This window comes from Mandrillus leucophaeus, unplaced genomic scaffold, assembly GCF_000951045.1.
Source record: "Mandrillus leucophaeus isolate KB7577 unplaced genomic scaffold, Mleu.le_1.0 Scaffold241, whole genome shotgun sequence".
NCBI classification, from domain to species: Eukaryota; Metazoa; Chordata; class Mammalia; order Primates; family Cercopithecidae; genus Mandrillus; species Mandrillus leucophaeus.
In genome coordinates this window covers 2,582,466-2,597,693 of record NW_012102488.1, presented here as the reverse complement: position 1 = coordinate 2,597,693, position 15,228 = coordinate 2,582,466, and the positions used below count along the sequence as shown (strand labels likewise).

Genomic DNA, 15,228 nt, shown 5'->3' with positions numbered 1-15,228 from the left:
TTGACAAAATATCATATACTTTAAAATACTTTTGACCAGGTGCAGTGGCTCATGCTTGTAATCTCAGCGCTTTGAGAGGGCGATGCGGCAGATCACTTAAGGTAAGGAGTTCGAGACCAGCCTGGCCAGCATGACGAAACCCCATCTCTACTAAAAATATAAAAAAATCAGCCGGGTATGGTCGCATGCCTCTGTAATCCCAACTACTTGGGAGGTCGAGGCACAAGAATCACTTCAACCCAAGAGGCAGAGGTTGCAGTGAGCCAAGATTGTGCCACTGCACTCCAGCCTGGGCGACAGAGTGAGACTCTGTCTCAAAAAAACAAAAATATTTTTAATTTTTATTAATAAATACTTCTTAAATTTCAAATAATTGAGAAGTAGGTGAAATAACAAGTAAAAGTTAGCCTCCTTCTTTTCACAACTCTCTACTCCCACCTCACAGGGACTATCAGTGTAAACATGTAGTATATAACTTCTCAGATATTTTTCTGTATCCACACATACAGTCATAAATGCATCTATCAAATTGGTCAAAATGTTTTTTGCTTAATATGATTTGTAGTCACAGATTTCCAAATATTGAACTATCTTTGCATTCTGGAAGAAATCCTACTTGGTTCTAACATACTATTCTTTTAAAGTCTTGGACTTGATTTACCAGTATGTTATTTTTCTTTCTTTACTTATTATTATTATTTTTTGTAGATACAGGGTCTCTGTTGCCCAGGCTGGAGATCCTCCTCCTTGAGCCTCCTGAGTACCTAGGACTGCTGATGCATATCACCACATCCACCTAATTTTTATTATTATTTTTTTTTGTAGAGACACAATCTCACTACATTGCCCAGGCTGGTCTCAAGCTCCTGGCTTCATGCAATTCTCTCACCTTGGCCTCCCAAAGCACATTTAGATTACAGTCATGAGCCACTGTGCCTGGCCCCTAGTATGTTATTTTATAAGACATTTTCATCTATATATGAAGTACCGTTGGTCCATTCTGGATGCTACATATTAGGTTCTTGTATCAGCGTTCTTGTTAACTTTGTAAAATAAAGTGAGGGCTTTCACATTTCTTGCCTCATACTCTGGAGCAGTTCAAGTAGCATAAGTATGGTTTCTGGTCCTGATGTTACGGTAGGACGAATATATAACTTTTCTTGAACTCAGTGTCCTTTACTGGGGGAGAGGTGACAGAGATGTGGTTCTTTGACAATGCTTAGACTTTCTTTCACAGTGATTTGGGTTTTCAAATTCTCCTTGGATTTTTCTTTAAAGAAAAATTCCAATGTGATTTTAGTTATTGTTTTAGAACAGATCTGTGTCCCAGCTGGCCTTTCCACCCCAGAAGATACCTCCTCAACCCCGCCAAGCACCCATTGCCTCTCTCCCTAGTCCACCCCTTCCAGGGAGTCTCTGACATGGCAGGCAGTATGCTAAAAATTGCCAGTTGAAGGCCAGTGGTTTTACAAACATCCAGGGGTGAGAACAGTAGAACAGCCCCTGCTTTACTGATAGGGAACTTATCCTCCAGTGGATTAACCCACTTACTCTCACTGCTAGTGAGAGGTGTAGGCAGGGCTCCAACCTCAGCCTGACTTCATGCTCCTGCTGCAGCCATCCCACAAAACTTCGGAGGTGTAGGCCAACCCCCAGAAACACTCCAATATCATACCCCGACACATGGGGTAGGGTGAAGGTCAAGTGGGAAATGTAACAGTTGGAAGCACAATGGATATGTCAAAGTACCAGAGGCATGAATTATGAAAGAAGATGCATGAATTTTGAAACAAGTGGTTATTCCTTATTTGGGGACAGTGTAAAAAAAAATTTTCCTCTACACAAGAAATAGGAGCAAAGAAAGTCCTTGAGTGCCCTCTTGTGGAGAGTCTCAGCTTGATCCCACCACCCTGGCATTTGCTGAGCCTCCTCCCACCCAAAGTACAAGTTTAGGGGTTTTCCCCTCCAGCTCTGTCTCCAAGTCTTGGCACATCCTTGCGATTTCAGGCCCTTTTATAGGGATGTGTGACTGGCAAAGTGGGCATGTGGCATTTTATCGTTTATTTGCCCTGGACAGGCTCTGAACCAGGGGATGATGTGCTTACCAGGGCTTGACTTGCAGGGAGAAGCCAAGTGGTTGGAGTCCAGAGGTCCTGGGTTCAAATCCTGTTCCTACTGTTCATTGGCTGTGTAGGATGCAGCAGACACTTGATTCTTGAGCCTCAGTTTTCACCACCTGAAAATGGGAGACTAATAGCTACCTCTCAGGGTGATGTGGGGATTAAAATGAGTAAAGCAATGCACAGAGATTAGTTCAGGACCTGGCACAGAGTAAGCACTTGCTAAACAATAGCTGGTGTTATTATCTGTTTGAGCTGGGTAAGTAGTCAGGTGCCTTGCTAAGGACAGCTAGGCAGCAGCACCACAAGAATTGGTAGAACCCAAGGGAAGGTTGGGTGTCTGTGCTGAATGGCTTGTAAAATAAAGTGAGGGCTTTCACATTTCTTGCCTCATACTCTGGAGCAGTTCAAGTAGCATAAGTATGGTTTCTGGTCCTAATGTTATGGTAGGACTAATGTATAACTCTTCTTGAACTCAGTGCTGCGCTGAATGTGCTGAAAGGTGGGCCTGGGGTGTGTCACAGGGTCAAGCCACTTCAAAGGAGACCTGGGCTGATCTGGCTTTGGGGGTGGCAGGGCCAGCCCAAGCCCGGGAGACACAGGATCATACCTAATCCATTCGCCAGCAGCCTAGGGCTTCACCTTAGGCAGGTTACCTACCTCAGCCCCCAGTCAATGCCCCTTACGCTTGTCCCACCCATGGCAGCACTTAATGGACACGATTTTTGTTTTTAGAGATAGGGTCTCACTCTGTTGCCCAGGCTGGAATACAGTGGGGCAATCATAGCTCACTGCAGCCTCCAACTCCTGGGCTCAAGCTCAAGTGATCCTCCAGCCTCAGCCTCCCAAGTAGCTAGGACTGAGCCACAATATCCAGCTAATTTTTTTTTCATTTTTGTAGAGACAGGCTATGTTGCCTAGGCTGGTCTCAAACTCTGGGCCTCAAGTGGTCCTCCCACCTTAGCCTCCCAAAACACTGGGATTACAGGCACAGGCCACCACACCCAGCTCACAATTTCATCTGAATACAATTTATACCTGTCTTGGGATGGGGGGCTATTCTCTGGGATGACAGGGACCTGGACAAGTGACATAGGGCAAAGAAAGACTGAATGATGGGGCAGGGGGCGGGGAGGAAGGGAGCTTCCAAGTGAGACAGTGCCAGGATGCCTTACACCTTTGAGGGTCCATGCAGCTTGTTTTCCTGGAGGCTGGAACAGGAACTAGGGACCTGACCCATCAGTGAGTAGGGAGGGCCAGGCCCACCAGGGTAGCGGGCTGGGTCTCGATGGCCCCCAGCTAGAGAGGTTATGAGTGGCCCATTCACAGGGGCTTCCTGAGGGTGTGAGGACTGCTGAGAGCTCTCCCAGAGAGACCCAACCCTCAGGGCCTAAGTTGGGGTGATGGGGCCATGAAGTGGGCCCAAGCTTTGATGGATCCCCAGGAGTATCCGGAGGAAGAGTGGCTAAGAGTTTCTGCTTGGATTTACCATCTTGGGCTCAACCCATGGCCCTTGATGCTCCCTAGTTATGTGGCCTTAGACAATCGCTCTTAACCTCTTCAGCCCTCAGTTTGCTGAGCAGTAAACGGGTCAGGATGCATCTCTCTGCACAGTGATGTGAAGGAGGATTAAATTAGGTGGTGTGTTCATTGCTTAGCACAGTATCCCGAGCATAGAAAACCCTTATGAGAGGCCAAAGGAGAAAAAATTAGAAGACTTGGATGCAGGCCCAAGGAGTGATGGTGGTGGTGCTGATGGGGTGGGTGTGGTGGAAATAGGGTGGCCTGGACACAATCTGGTTATCAGCACAGAGGTCTGGGCAGAACTCACCTCCCTCCCAACTTCATACCCTGTGGGCAGAGCAGAGAGCCTCCCATTGGCCCCTCACCTGGTCCTGGCTGAGGATGATCTGCAGAGGCACAGGCCTAGGCAGGGCAGCATTGGGCCGCTGGGACTTAGGGATGGCACCCCCTCCAGCACTTTTCCTCTGCTTTCCTCCAAGGCTGCATTCACGATTCTACGAGCTGGCCCCCAACCTCGTCCCAATGGACTACAGGAAGAGCCCCATCGTCCACGTGCCCATGAGCCTCATCATCCAGATGCCAGAGCTCCGGGTACGTGCAGGGCCTCTTGCTGGTGGGCAGGGGATCTGTGCCTCTGGACCAGCAGCAGAGGCCCCTAGGTCTGGGCTAAACCCAGCTCCACCCTTTGTGTCTGTGTGGCTCTGAGCAGATCACAGAACCTCTCTGTGCCTCAGTTTCCTCATCTGCACTCTGAATAAATAAGCTATGTGGGCTCTGTAAGGGTGCTGTACATCAGTGGCCACCCCACTGCAGGCCATAGGCTTGTGCTCATCTGCTTGTCCCTTTGTTAAGTGGCCCCAAGCCTGCTGTACTTGGCAGACCTGCGTCTGCTTTGTTAGATAATTTTTCTGTCTCCCCCTTGTCTGACCGTGGCTTCTCACTGAGGTCAGCATCGTGGTCATCCATAACATGATTTCTCAGACTTTAATGTACCTGTTAAAATTTAATTTTAAACCACCCGGGGATCTTGTCCAAATGCCAATTCAGGCTCAGTACACGTGGAGTGTCAGGATTCTGCTTTTCGAGCAAGCTCCCAGGTGAGACTGATGCTGCTGGTCCTCAGACCATATATATTTGAATGTTTCGTTTCATGAGTTCCTTATCCATAATATGTAAAGTGCACTCAGCGTTAAGAAGGCATTTGGGGCATAACTCCCCATTGCAGTGGTACTTCGTCAGTAGCCCCTGGCCAGGCCTGGGATGTGTGGCTTGATGGTGGGGTCAGAGTGCTATATGGCATCCACTTGGGGCCTACACTCTGGTTGTGACCTCAGTCCTGAGAGACAATGGACCCCAGGTTCAGCCCTGGACCGACACCCTGTCTGGCCCAGCAAGGGGCTCAAGAGCAGGTTCAGAGGGTTGCTGGAGCGGGTGAGACACTCTTGGGTGGGACCGAAGTGGTCTGTCTCTGAGCCTCCTGCGCTGGCCTGGGCTGGGCACGGAATGGGGCTAGCCAAGTGCTAGCCCAGTTGGGATGGAAGGGCTGTAGGATAAGTGATTTGGGGATCTAGGAAGGCATCCATGTACAGCTCCCTGGGAGAGGTGGCATCCAAGGTAGTCTAAGAGAATTCACAGGAGCAGAGTGATGGCAGGCCTGGGCCTGAACTGGCTGTATGACTCTTGCTGCTTATCTGGTCCAGTTATCTGACCCTACATCTACCTTCCACGATCCTGGCCTGACATGGCCTGAGCTGAGGGCCACCAGTGCCCTGGGTTGTCATCTTTTTCTGCTGGGGACAGAACCCTACACATCCAGGCAGAGCCTCTGTGTGCTCTTCTGGGTAACAGGACGAATCTGTGCTTCTGCTTCAGGTGAGGCGGTGCCTCCAGTGAGAACACATTGGCTGTGGTCAGCTTTTTTTTTTTTTTTTTTTTTGGAGACAGAGTTTTGCTCTGTTGCCCAGGCTGGAGTGCAGTGGGACGATCATGGCTCACTGAAGCCTCAAATTCCTGGGCTCAAGTGATTCCCCCACCTCAGTCTCCCAAACAGCCGGGACTACAGGCATGTGCCACTGTCCCTGGCTGTGCCCATCTTAATGATGTGACATGACCCAACAGAATGCTTCCTGAGCTCTTACACGTGCTGGGCCTGGTACCAACACCTTACATACTTTAGCTCATTTAATCCCATCACAACCCAATTAAGAAGGTGTTATTATTCCCTTTTTACAGATGGGGAAACCGAGGCTCAGAGGGATTTGGTCACTCCTCCAGGGTCACACAGGCTGTCCACAGTCTGGCTCCAGGGCCCTCCTGATTATCCTGCACCCACAGTGATTGCTGTGTGTGTTTCCTTCAGGAGAATCCCTTCAAAGAAAGGATCGTGGCGGCGTTTTCCGAGGATGGTGAGGGGAACCTCACCTTCAACGACTTTGTGGACATGTTTTCCGTGCTCTGCGAGTCGGCTCCCCGAGAGCTCAAGGCAAACTATGCCTTCAAGATCTATGGTAATGAGGGCTAGAGGAGGGGGCCGTGAATGTGAGGTGGGCAGCATGTGGGGCCCTCAGGCTGTCTGGTTACTGCTGGCTCCTGCCCTGGGGACACCAAGAACAGTGAAGCTGATCTGTCCTCTGAAGAGTGCCTATCCAGTGGGGTGGCCAGGGGAGACGATCAGTCCCTGAGAGACATCTGTGGGGTTCCTGAGAACAGAGGAGGGAGGGACTCGCCAACCCCAGGTCGGGTGGTTAGTGTGAGAGGGGTCCCAGGCATGACCTTTAAGCAGGGACTAGCAGAGGCTTGGACTAGAGAAGTGGGGACTGGCAGACCTGACAGAGGGCGCAACCCATGCAGACCCAGGGAAGCGCAGAGCTTGGTAAGGAGATGGGAGGAACTTGAAAGGTGGTGGGACGGGGGTATGAGTCTGAAGAGAATTTGGGGCCAGCCACAGAATTTGGACCTAGTGCTCTGGACACCAGGGCCCCTGCAAGGTTTCCAGTGGGGAAGGGCAGCTCTGTTTTCTGGAAAGATCACTCAGCAGCTTTGAGGTGTAAAATGGAGGAGCTAGAGAGGCTGCCTAGGCCATGGTGGTGAGGCCAGGCCTGCAGGGGGGCCTCCGGAGCCCCCCAACACTGCCAGAGGTAGGGCCGCCTGGGTTCACCCCACCCAGCCCTGCCCTCGGGCCTGCTGTCTCACCAGCCATCAGAGGGCAGCAGGCACTCATGAGCCAGGGACTCACGCTTCTCCCACAGCCATAGGGAGAAAACTTCATACCCACGAGCTCATCCCCTGTGCTGGCCTGACAGACCCATGGGGACTGGTGTCAAATCCTCAGACAGACCTCAGTTGAGATGGCTAAGGCCCAGGAAAGGGCTGGGACCCAACCTGGACCTGAAGAGTCAAGGTCAAACCTCCTGTCCTCAGCACCTTTGATCAGACACTGGATCCCAAGGCAGCAGGGTCTATCAGGGGCTGACATTTCACTTTCTTTTTTTCTATTTATTTATTTATTTATTTTTAATTTTTTTTGAGACGGAGTCTTACTCTGTCGCTCAGGCTGGAATGCAATGGCGTGATCTTGGCTCACTGCAACCTCCACCTCCTGGGTTCAAGCGATTCCCCTGCCTCAGCCTCCCGAGTAGCTAAGATTACAGGTTCTGCCACTATACCTGGCTAATTTTTGTATTTTTAGTAGAGATGGGGTTTCACCATGTTGGTCAGGCTGGTCTCGAACTCCCGACCTCAGGTGATCTGCCTGCCTCGGCCTCCCAAAGTGCTGGGATTACAGGCATGAGCCACCGCGCCCGGACTGATGTTTCACATTCTAGTTATGTTTCACGTTCTAGTTATGTTTATTTCAGAGGACTTTGGTTTCTGTCTGTGCACCCACGTTTTGCTTGCATATCAGAAAGAAAATACCTGCCAGTCTACCCTCCACGAACTATGCCCACATGGGTCATGTAAAATGTTTCTCAGATTCCACCCAACATCTGCCCAGTCTTGGACCCCACAGCATTGCTCCTGGGATGGGCTGCTGTCTGCCCAAGACAGGGGAGTGCAGATCGCATGGACCGGGTGGGCACAGGAACACATGGAAGAACTGTGGCTTCCTTGCTGCCCTAGGCTGGGGGTGGAGTGGGGAGAGGCAGCCAGGGCCCTCCTAGTCTGGTGCTGGGGAGGCCTGGGGCCTCATTTGCAACAAGGATCATCTTACTTCTGAGCCTCAGTTTACTCATGTTAAATGGCCACAGCAATTGAGCCAGCCAGCCAGCCAGCAAATCTTTCCAGAGATTTGCTATGTCCCATGCCAAGGGCACGATGAATCTCCCCTGATGTCTACCCTAGAGTTGTGCCCAGGCCTCTGCAGAGATAGGGCAGAGTCACCCCCAAGTCATTGTTGGGCTCCAGGGTCCAACAATGACCAGGGATGTGACCTCAAGCAGGTACCTCTCCTTTTCACCTCTGTTGTTTTGGTTTTTTTTTTGAGACAGAGTCTTGCTCTGTCACCCAGGCTGGAGTGCAGTGGCGCTATCTTGGCTCACTGCAAGCTCTGCCTCCGAGGTTCATGCCATTCTCCTGCCTCAGCCTCCTGAGTAGCTGGGATTACAAGCGTCTGCTGCCAGGCTCAGCTTTTTTTTTTTTTTTTTTTCTGTATTTTTAGCAGAGATGGGGTTTCACCATGTATGCCAGGACGGTCTCGATCTCTTGGCCTCATGATCCACCCGCCTCAGCTTCCCAAAGTGCTGGGATTACAGGCATGAGCCACCGTACCTGGCCACCTCTCTGTTTCTTCATGTGTATAGTGGGGATTCAATTGTGCCTGCCTCATAGTCTTGTTTTGAAAATTAAATGAGAAAGAGCATGTAATGCCCACATGATGGGTCTTTGCCACTAACATTAATGTCAGAGTTTGCCAGTGGGCACGAGAAGCTCATCTGCGGGGGAGAGGACCCTTGTTGCTAGAAAGCCCTGCCACTGGGAGGTGATGTGTGAGCCAAAATTTGAAGGATGACCAGGAGTTTGCTGGGAAGGGACCCCAGGCAGAAGAAACAGCACATGTGCAGATCTGGTAGTTGGGCTGAAAATGTAAGGAGAGAGAATTTGCTTTGATGCAGCCACGCATGGCTTGGTCCTCTGAACCATTTTGCTATCCTTTGGGGCAGTAATAGTGCCTTTTTTTGGGTAGAATCAAACCATGTTCCCTGTTCTGTGTGCACTAATGCCAGGCACAGGCCCCTCTCTAAGGGCCTTTTGATTTTGAGTCTCCTGACCCATTGTGTCTCCTGGCCACACACCACTGAAGCAACATGGTGCAGTTTAGAAAACTTGGATCTTAGAGTCACATAGGCCCCAATCAGAATCCCTGCTCCATCTCCGAGTGGCTCTCCCACCTTGATTAAATCACATGGCCTTTTTGGGCCTTAGTTTCCTTAGCTCTAGAAGTCTAAAGGGAACACAGGGTCCACTGTGGGCTAAGGCCAGGAAGGGCTATCTGGCCTAAGCCTGAAGTTCTCAGGAAACCTCAGATTTGGACTTTTGACTTGTTTCAGGATGTGGTTTAGTCATTGTGGGGTTGTTGTGGGTGGTGGATGTGGGTGTCTAAGCTATGCCTGGTGGGTGAGCCCTCTTGGGGGCTGGGATCCAGTGTCCCGAGAGTGTGCATGGAGATGCTCTGGGGACATCAGAAGCTGGTGGAGGTAGTGGGACCAGCTGGGAGTGTAGGGGTCCCTGGGTGCACGCAACCCGGACTTGAACATGTCCAACCCCCACCCCACAGACTTCAACACTGACAACTTCATCTGCAAAGAAGACCTGGAGCTGACGCTGGCCCGGCTCACTAAGTCAGAGCTGGATGAGGAGGAGGTGGTGCTTGTGTGCGACAAGGTCATTGAGGAGGCTGACCTGGATGGTGATGGCAAGCTGGGCTTTGCTGACTTCGAGGACATGATTGCCAAGGCCCCTGACTTCCTCAGGTGCTGCCACTACAGGGGCCGGGCTTGGGCAGGGCAGGGCAGGGCAGGCTGGGATGTTGGGGCTAAGCCCCTGTCACTCGCTGTTTGTGAGCAGTGGTGTGTGACCAGGAAGCAGGAGGTCACGTTCAAGGCACCCTTGCCCTAGACGTGTGACTGGCCTTTGTCCCCTGCAAGGGGGATGGTGGAAGACCTGGGGGCCCCTTCAGTGATAACTGGGGGCAGAACTCCCTGGGCACCGCTGTCCCTCCAAGCCTGCCTTCCCTCAGTGTTGATTACTTGCATCCACTATGCAGGGTTCCCTATTGAGGTGCTGTCCAGCGTGGGCCTGGGGCCTGCTGTGCTTTTCCCTGAGGAGCCTTTACCTGCCCAACCCAGGGCCTCTCACCCTCTCTTGCCCTTTCTCTCTTTCCAGCACTTTCCACATCCGGATCTGAGGACACTGCCGAGGCTGCAGGGGCCTGGAAGTCCACCGTCCTGCCCTGCGGTCACATGGGTATGGCCTCCAAGCTCCCCAGGAAAGCAGTGGCAGCCTCTGGGGTTCACACCACGAATATTTCCTGTGGCCCTTTCAGCAAAAAACAGCCTTAACCAGGAAGGGGGCATGTGAGGGTTAGGACCCTTCCCACAGCCCCTCTGTGGTCCAGCCCGAGGACCCGTGGCCCCTCTCCAGGCCCTCTGCACCCCGCCCCATGCCCCAGTCCTCTCCCACTCCAGAAATGCTCCCCACCCCCCAAAGGGAAAGGCAGATAACCCAACAGGAGGTGGTGGGGTCTGACATGTCCAAGTGCTGGCAGACACACTGGTCACCCAGGACAGAATGGAAAAAAAAAAAAAAAAAAAAGAGGTCAGGGTTTTAACGAGCTATGCAATCTTTTTCCAAAACCCAAGGTTGGGCTGCTCCTCACCCCTGCCTGTTCCTCTTCTCCTGGCCTCCTTCACAATGTGAAGCTGTGGGCACAGTGGGCCGAAGGGCTCTTGCCCCTGTCTCTGCCTCTGGGTCATGAGTACTACCCTGCCTGCCCTCCCCAACACCATGGAATCCTCACTGGTATGTGCTGTCCACAGATGTGTGAACTCCTGGTAGTAAAACACTTTTGCATCCCTGTGCTCTCCATGTCTGCTAATGTTAGGAAATGTTTGAGGGCACCTTTGCTTCTGATCCTTGAAATCCCACCATTGGCGTCTCACCTCTCAGCATCAGGCAGTGCCTCCTGCTTTAGGCACTAGCTTTGATTTCAGTGCGTGTGCCGTCGGGAAGAAGACACATCCATGCCCCAAACCTTCTGTAAATTCCCTGACAGTATCTCCGGTTAACATTCAGGAGTGCTAACCACTCAGGCACAGGGACAGTTGCTTCAGTCTCAATCCTTACAACCCCCAAGGAGGGAGGGACTCTTACAGGCCTATATTTCAGGAAAAGCTGCATAGCCAAGTGGTCACTAGGGTAGATTTCCCACAAATGCGACCTGAGCCAGCTCTGCCCAGGGTCAGGGCAGGGAGGAGGGGTACCTATGGTGTTGTCGCTGGAGATGATCAGTCCTGTTTTCTGCATCCCGGGCTTGGGGTAGTGGGGAGCAGGGCAGCAAGCCAGCTGTCCACCCTGATAGAGAATGGGAAATGTGGATAGGAAGGGAAGTGACACACAAACAGGAAGTTTCCTGAGGGACAGAGCTCCAGGAAGAGCCAGCCTGACCTGAGGGCACAGCTGGAGTGAAGAGGCCTGAAGCAGAGGATGTGGCTTCTGGCCCTCCCCTCCTTTTTGCTGATGGGGCCACAAGGAGGGGAATTGGTTTTCTCAATAGCAATTGCATGATGTCACTTGGCCAGTTAGAAAGGTGTCTGTCCTAGCACACAGCCTGTCACACATTCGGTAAGTGCTCAGTAGTGGGAGGCAGGTTCAGTCAGTCTGCCTGGGACTCAGAATGCTCATCTGGGAAATGGGGGTGCTGACCCTTGCCTTTGGCCAGTGTCACTCCTCTCCAGCCTTGATTCCCTCCTATGCATGGATGGGAGGCACAAGGAAAGCAGGACATAGCCAGGAGCTGCAGGTGGTTGGAAGGTCCTCTTCCACCTGCTCTCAGGCAGGCACCTTGGCTGTCTCGAAGCCTAGTTCTGTAGTAGCCTGGATGAGTCTGAAGATCCAAAGGGTGCCTTCAAGTGAGCTGAGGGCTTTGCGATAACCCCTGGCATGGCCTGGGTACCAGGAAACCCACTGGTGGGCTGCCAGATGCCAGGCCCTCAGAATTTGTGCTTCCTGTCCGTGAAGAAGAGCCTCCGAAGCTTGTCAGGCTGCAAGGAAGGAGGAGATACTGGGGCCTGGGGTCACTGGACAGGGAGGGAAAGACCCAGGCTCTGAGGACCCCTCATTGACCTTGGGTTGGGGGCCCAAGCCCAGGACATGAGGCCAGGTTTGAATTCTGGTGGTTGATTCTACAAGCCTCTCCCGGTGCCTGAAATCCCACCTTTAGCTCTCCAATTTTGGATGCAGGGTTCACCCTCTTCTGGCGAAGGACAGGAGGGGAAGGAGGAGTGTAGAAAGGGTGGCGAGCCTCACCTTACCTCCCTGGAGTGCCCTGGTCTCCCCTGACCCGCAGCTGGGGGCCTCAGGATGCACTGGTGTCGAAGGTAGGGTGGGGTGAGGCTGTACCCAGGCCCACAGAGATGGGAGAGGACATGGGGCAGCCACAGGGAAAGAGCAGACATGGGATGTGGCTTCTGAGGGTCTCAGGACTGTCCACTGCTGGATCCGTGGTCCCCGGAGAGTCAGGATCTCAAAGGCTTCTATCCATGGGGTATGGGGGCACAGCCCTGTCCTGAGGGAGGAGCCGTCAGCACTTCCCGAGAAGATCTTTCCACCAGGAATCCAGCTGGAAGATCTGTGTGTGCCTGACTGAGATCAGAGGACTTGCCTCTGGGGAAGGGACTCCCAGGTTTTATTGTCTCCGGGTATAGGCAGAGTGCAGTTGGGACTGAGGGCTCCAGAGAGTTCATCTGCCTCCCTGAGAACCCTGGACCAGCCCCACTCCTGGCCACCGCTCTCCACACTCCTGGTCCCCTCTCCTCCTTACTTAGCAGACCCCTGTAGAAACCAAGAGGGAGGGGAAAGGACCCCTGGTCTGCTGCAGAGAAAGTCCTTAGAAGGTCCTGGAAGCCCCCAGCTTACACCCAAATCTAGCAGCTGCCTCTCCCACCACCACCACCACCACCACCACCACAGAGATCCTCAGAATAATAGCTGTGTTCATCAAGAGCCCTCTCTGGGCTGTGTCCTGAGCAGGAAAGGATGTCTAGCACTATCCTCTGGGCACCTGCCCCTGGATACAAGCAGAGGATCAGCCCATTTTACAGATGAGGAAATGGAGGTCCCGGGTGGGGTTGCTAAACAAGAATGTAGATGCCCAGTTAAGTTTAAATTTCAGATAAACAAAGGAATAATTGTGATATTTGAGACATACTTTGAAATGGTTTTTGTTTTGGTTTGGTTTGTTTTTTTGTTTGTTTTTTTAAACAGAGTCTCACTTTGTCTCCCAGACTGGAGTGCAGTGGCGCAATCTGGACTCATCACAACTTTAACCTCCCAGCTTCAAACGATCCTCCTGCTTCTGCCCCCCAAGTAGCTGAGACTACAGGCCACCATGCCTGGCAATTTTTTGTATTTTTTCGTAGAGATGGGATTTTGCCACGTTGCCCAGGCTGGTCTCAAACTCCCAAGCTCAAGCAATCCACCTGCCTCAGCCTCCCAAAGGGCTAGGATTACAGACATGAGCCACCATGCCTGGCCTCAAAAATGTTGTTTATCTGTAATTCAGGTTTAACTGGTTGTCCTGGAATTTGTCTTGCCCAAAGCTACAGGGCGAGGGAGTAGGGGCAAAGGGGCTGTTCTCCTGCACCCAGAGGCTCTGAGACCCCTGCAGAGGCTGATCTATTGTAGAGAATGCCCCTATTAGAAGAGCCTGGAAGCCCCTGTCTTACATCCAAATCTAGCAGCTGCCTCTCCCACCACCACCACCACCACCACCACCATTTCCAGGCAGATGTTAGGGCTGGAAAATTCTGGTGGCGGTGACCTGACCTGCCTATGCCTGGGGGCTACAGGTTGTCTCCTACCACCAGGTGCTCTCTAAGGGCTGGGAGCCGCCCCATCCCGTCATGGAGCTCACCTTGTGCATCCGTCCAGTCTCCTTGCTCTTGGTTGCTGGGATCTGCTCATAGGTGTTCCCAGGCTCTGGGAGCCCTGGGGGCCCTGAGATCCTCTTGTAGCCATGGTCCATGGACCCATGTACCCATGGGCTAGATGTGGGACTGGCCCCAGGATGTGGGGCCCTGGCTGGGTCACCCCAGCAAGCTGGGATCTGCTCATAGGTACTGCCTTCTTGGTCTGGTGTGCCCCTGGCCTCTTGCAGGGGGCCTTGTGTCCCAATGAACTCATAGATATCTGCAGAGCTGCCCTGGGAGCAGGGCTGAGCCTCTTGGCTCAGCTTTGGAAACTCTTGCCTCCAGGTAGCCCCCAGGGATCCCATGGCATTAGAACACCCCCAGGAAGTGGGAGACTCTGTGGGACCCTGGTCTGGGCTCACCGCAGAGAGGACAGGCACCAGGCCATGAGGCCTATTCTGTTCTCCATCTGAGAGTCTCCTTTGGGCCTCCCTGCCTGGGGAGTAGGCCTGGCTGCCAGCTGGAACTGGTGCATGCCTGCTGGACCCCTCTGTGCCCAAGCCTAGCCGTGCCTGGTTCATCTTCCTCAGGTCTGCATAGATGATGTCATTGGGGCCTCCAAAAGACTCTTCCAGGAGGGAGGAACTCCTCTCAGGGAGTGGGGGCACTCTGATGGGAGCCTGAGGAGACAGGGACAGAGAAACTCTTAAGGGGCAGCCCATCACTAAGATGCCCTCCAGTAAAAACTCTCTCAGATAAGCCGAGGCCCCCTGTCTTGGTTATAGTCTTCCTGTCTGTACATGCAAGGGTTGGGTACATGACACTTAGGGTCCCTTCCAGCTCTCATGCTCTAGGACTTGTTCTTTTTTTTGTTTGTTTTTTAAGATGGAGTCTCGCTGTGTTGCCCAGGCTAGAGTGCAGTGGTGCGATCTTGGCTCACTGCAACCTCTGCCTCCCAGGTTCAAGCTATTCTCCCACCTCAGCCTCCTGAGTAGCTGGGATTATGGGCTCCCACCGTCATGCCCAGCTAATTTTTGTATTTTTATAGAGACGGGGTTTCCTAATGTTGGCCAGGCAGGTCTCAAACTCCTGACCTCAGGTGATCCACCCGTCTCGGCCTCCCAAAGTGCTGGGATTACAGGTGTGAGCCGCCACCCCACCCGACCTAGGACTCGTACTTTACCTTGGCATTCAAAGCTTTGGGTCACCAGCTCTACCTCCCACCCAATTTTTCCCTCCCCTCCTCCCACCTCCTCCCACCTCCATTGTGGTCCACTGTTCCCTCCGTGCCCCCAAACCCACTCACTGCTGTATTTCCCTTCAGAATGGTCCATCTCCAAGTCCCATCACTCATTTAACAAGTATTTAGTGAGCACCAACTATGTGCCAGACACTGTCCTAGGTGCCAAGGACTCTGGTGAGCAAGACTAACTCTTGGGAATTTATATTCTAATCTGGGA

General features: G+C 52.5%; 2 protein-coding genes across 5 annotated transcripts in view; one reads left to right on the top strand and one right to left on the bottom strand.

Moving 5' to 3' along the window:
• The window catches only part of CIB2 (calcium and integrin binding family member 2), an 18,104-nt gene extending 7,347 nt beyond the window's left edge, over positions 1 to 10,757 (top strand). Inside the window, exons 2-5 of one of the 4 annotated variants that reach the window (XM_011982689.1) lie at positions 4,124 to 4,235; positions 6,004 to 6,151; positions 9,418 to 9,613; positions 10,026 to 10,757. In XM_011982689.1, the coding sequence (XP_011838079.1) occupies positions 4,167 to 4,235; positions 6,004 to 6,151; positions 9,418 to 9,613; positions 10,026 to 10,047 (435 nt within the window). In that variant the 5' untranslated portion in view covers positions 4,124 to 4,166 and the 3' untranslated portion in view covers positions 10,048 to 10,757. Of the gene's footprint in view, positions 1 to 4,123; positions 4,236 to 6,003; positions 6,152 to 9,417 lie in introns of all 4 variants that reach the window. The other 3 variants (XM_011982690.1, XM_011982691.1, XM_011982692.1) reach the window with 3 other exon arrangements.
• Positions 10,758 to 11,309: 552 nt separating this feature from the next.
• SH2D7 (SH2 domain containing 7) overlaps positions 11,310 to 15,228 on the bottom strand; it is an 11,546-nt gene continuing 7,627 nt past the window's right edge. Inside the window, exons 5-6 of the mRNA XM_011982688.1 lie at positions 13,774 to 14,448; positions 11,310 to 11,902 (exon numbers count right to left, since the gene is read on the bottom strand). Of these exons, the coding sequence (XP_011838078.1) occupies positions 11,852 to 11,902; positions 13,774 to 14,448 (726 nt within the window). The 3' untranslated portion in view covers positions 11,310 to 11,851. The remainder of the gene's footprint in view (positions 11,903 to 13,773; positions 14,449 to 15,228) is intronic.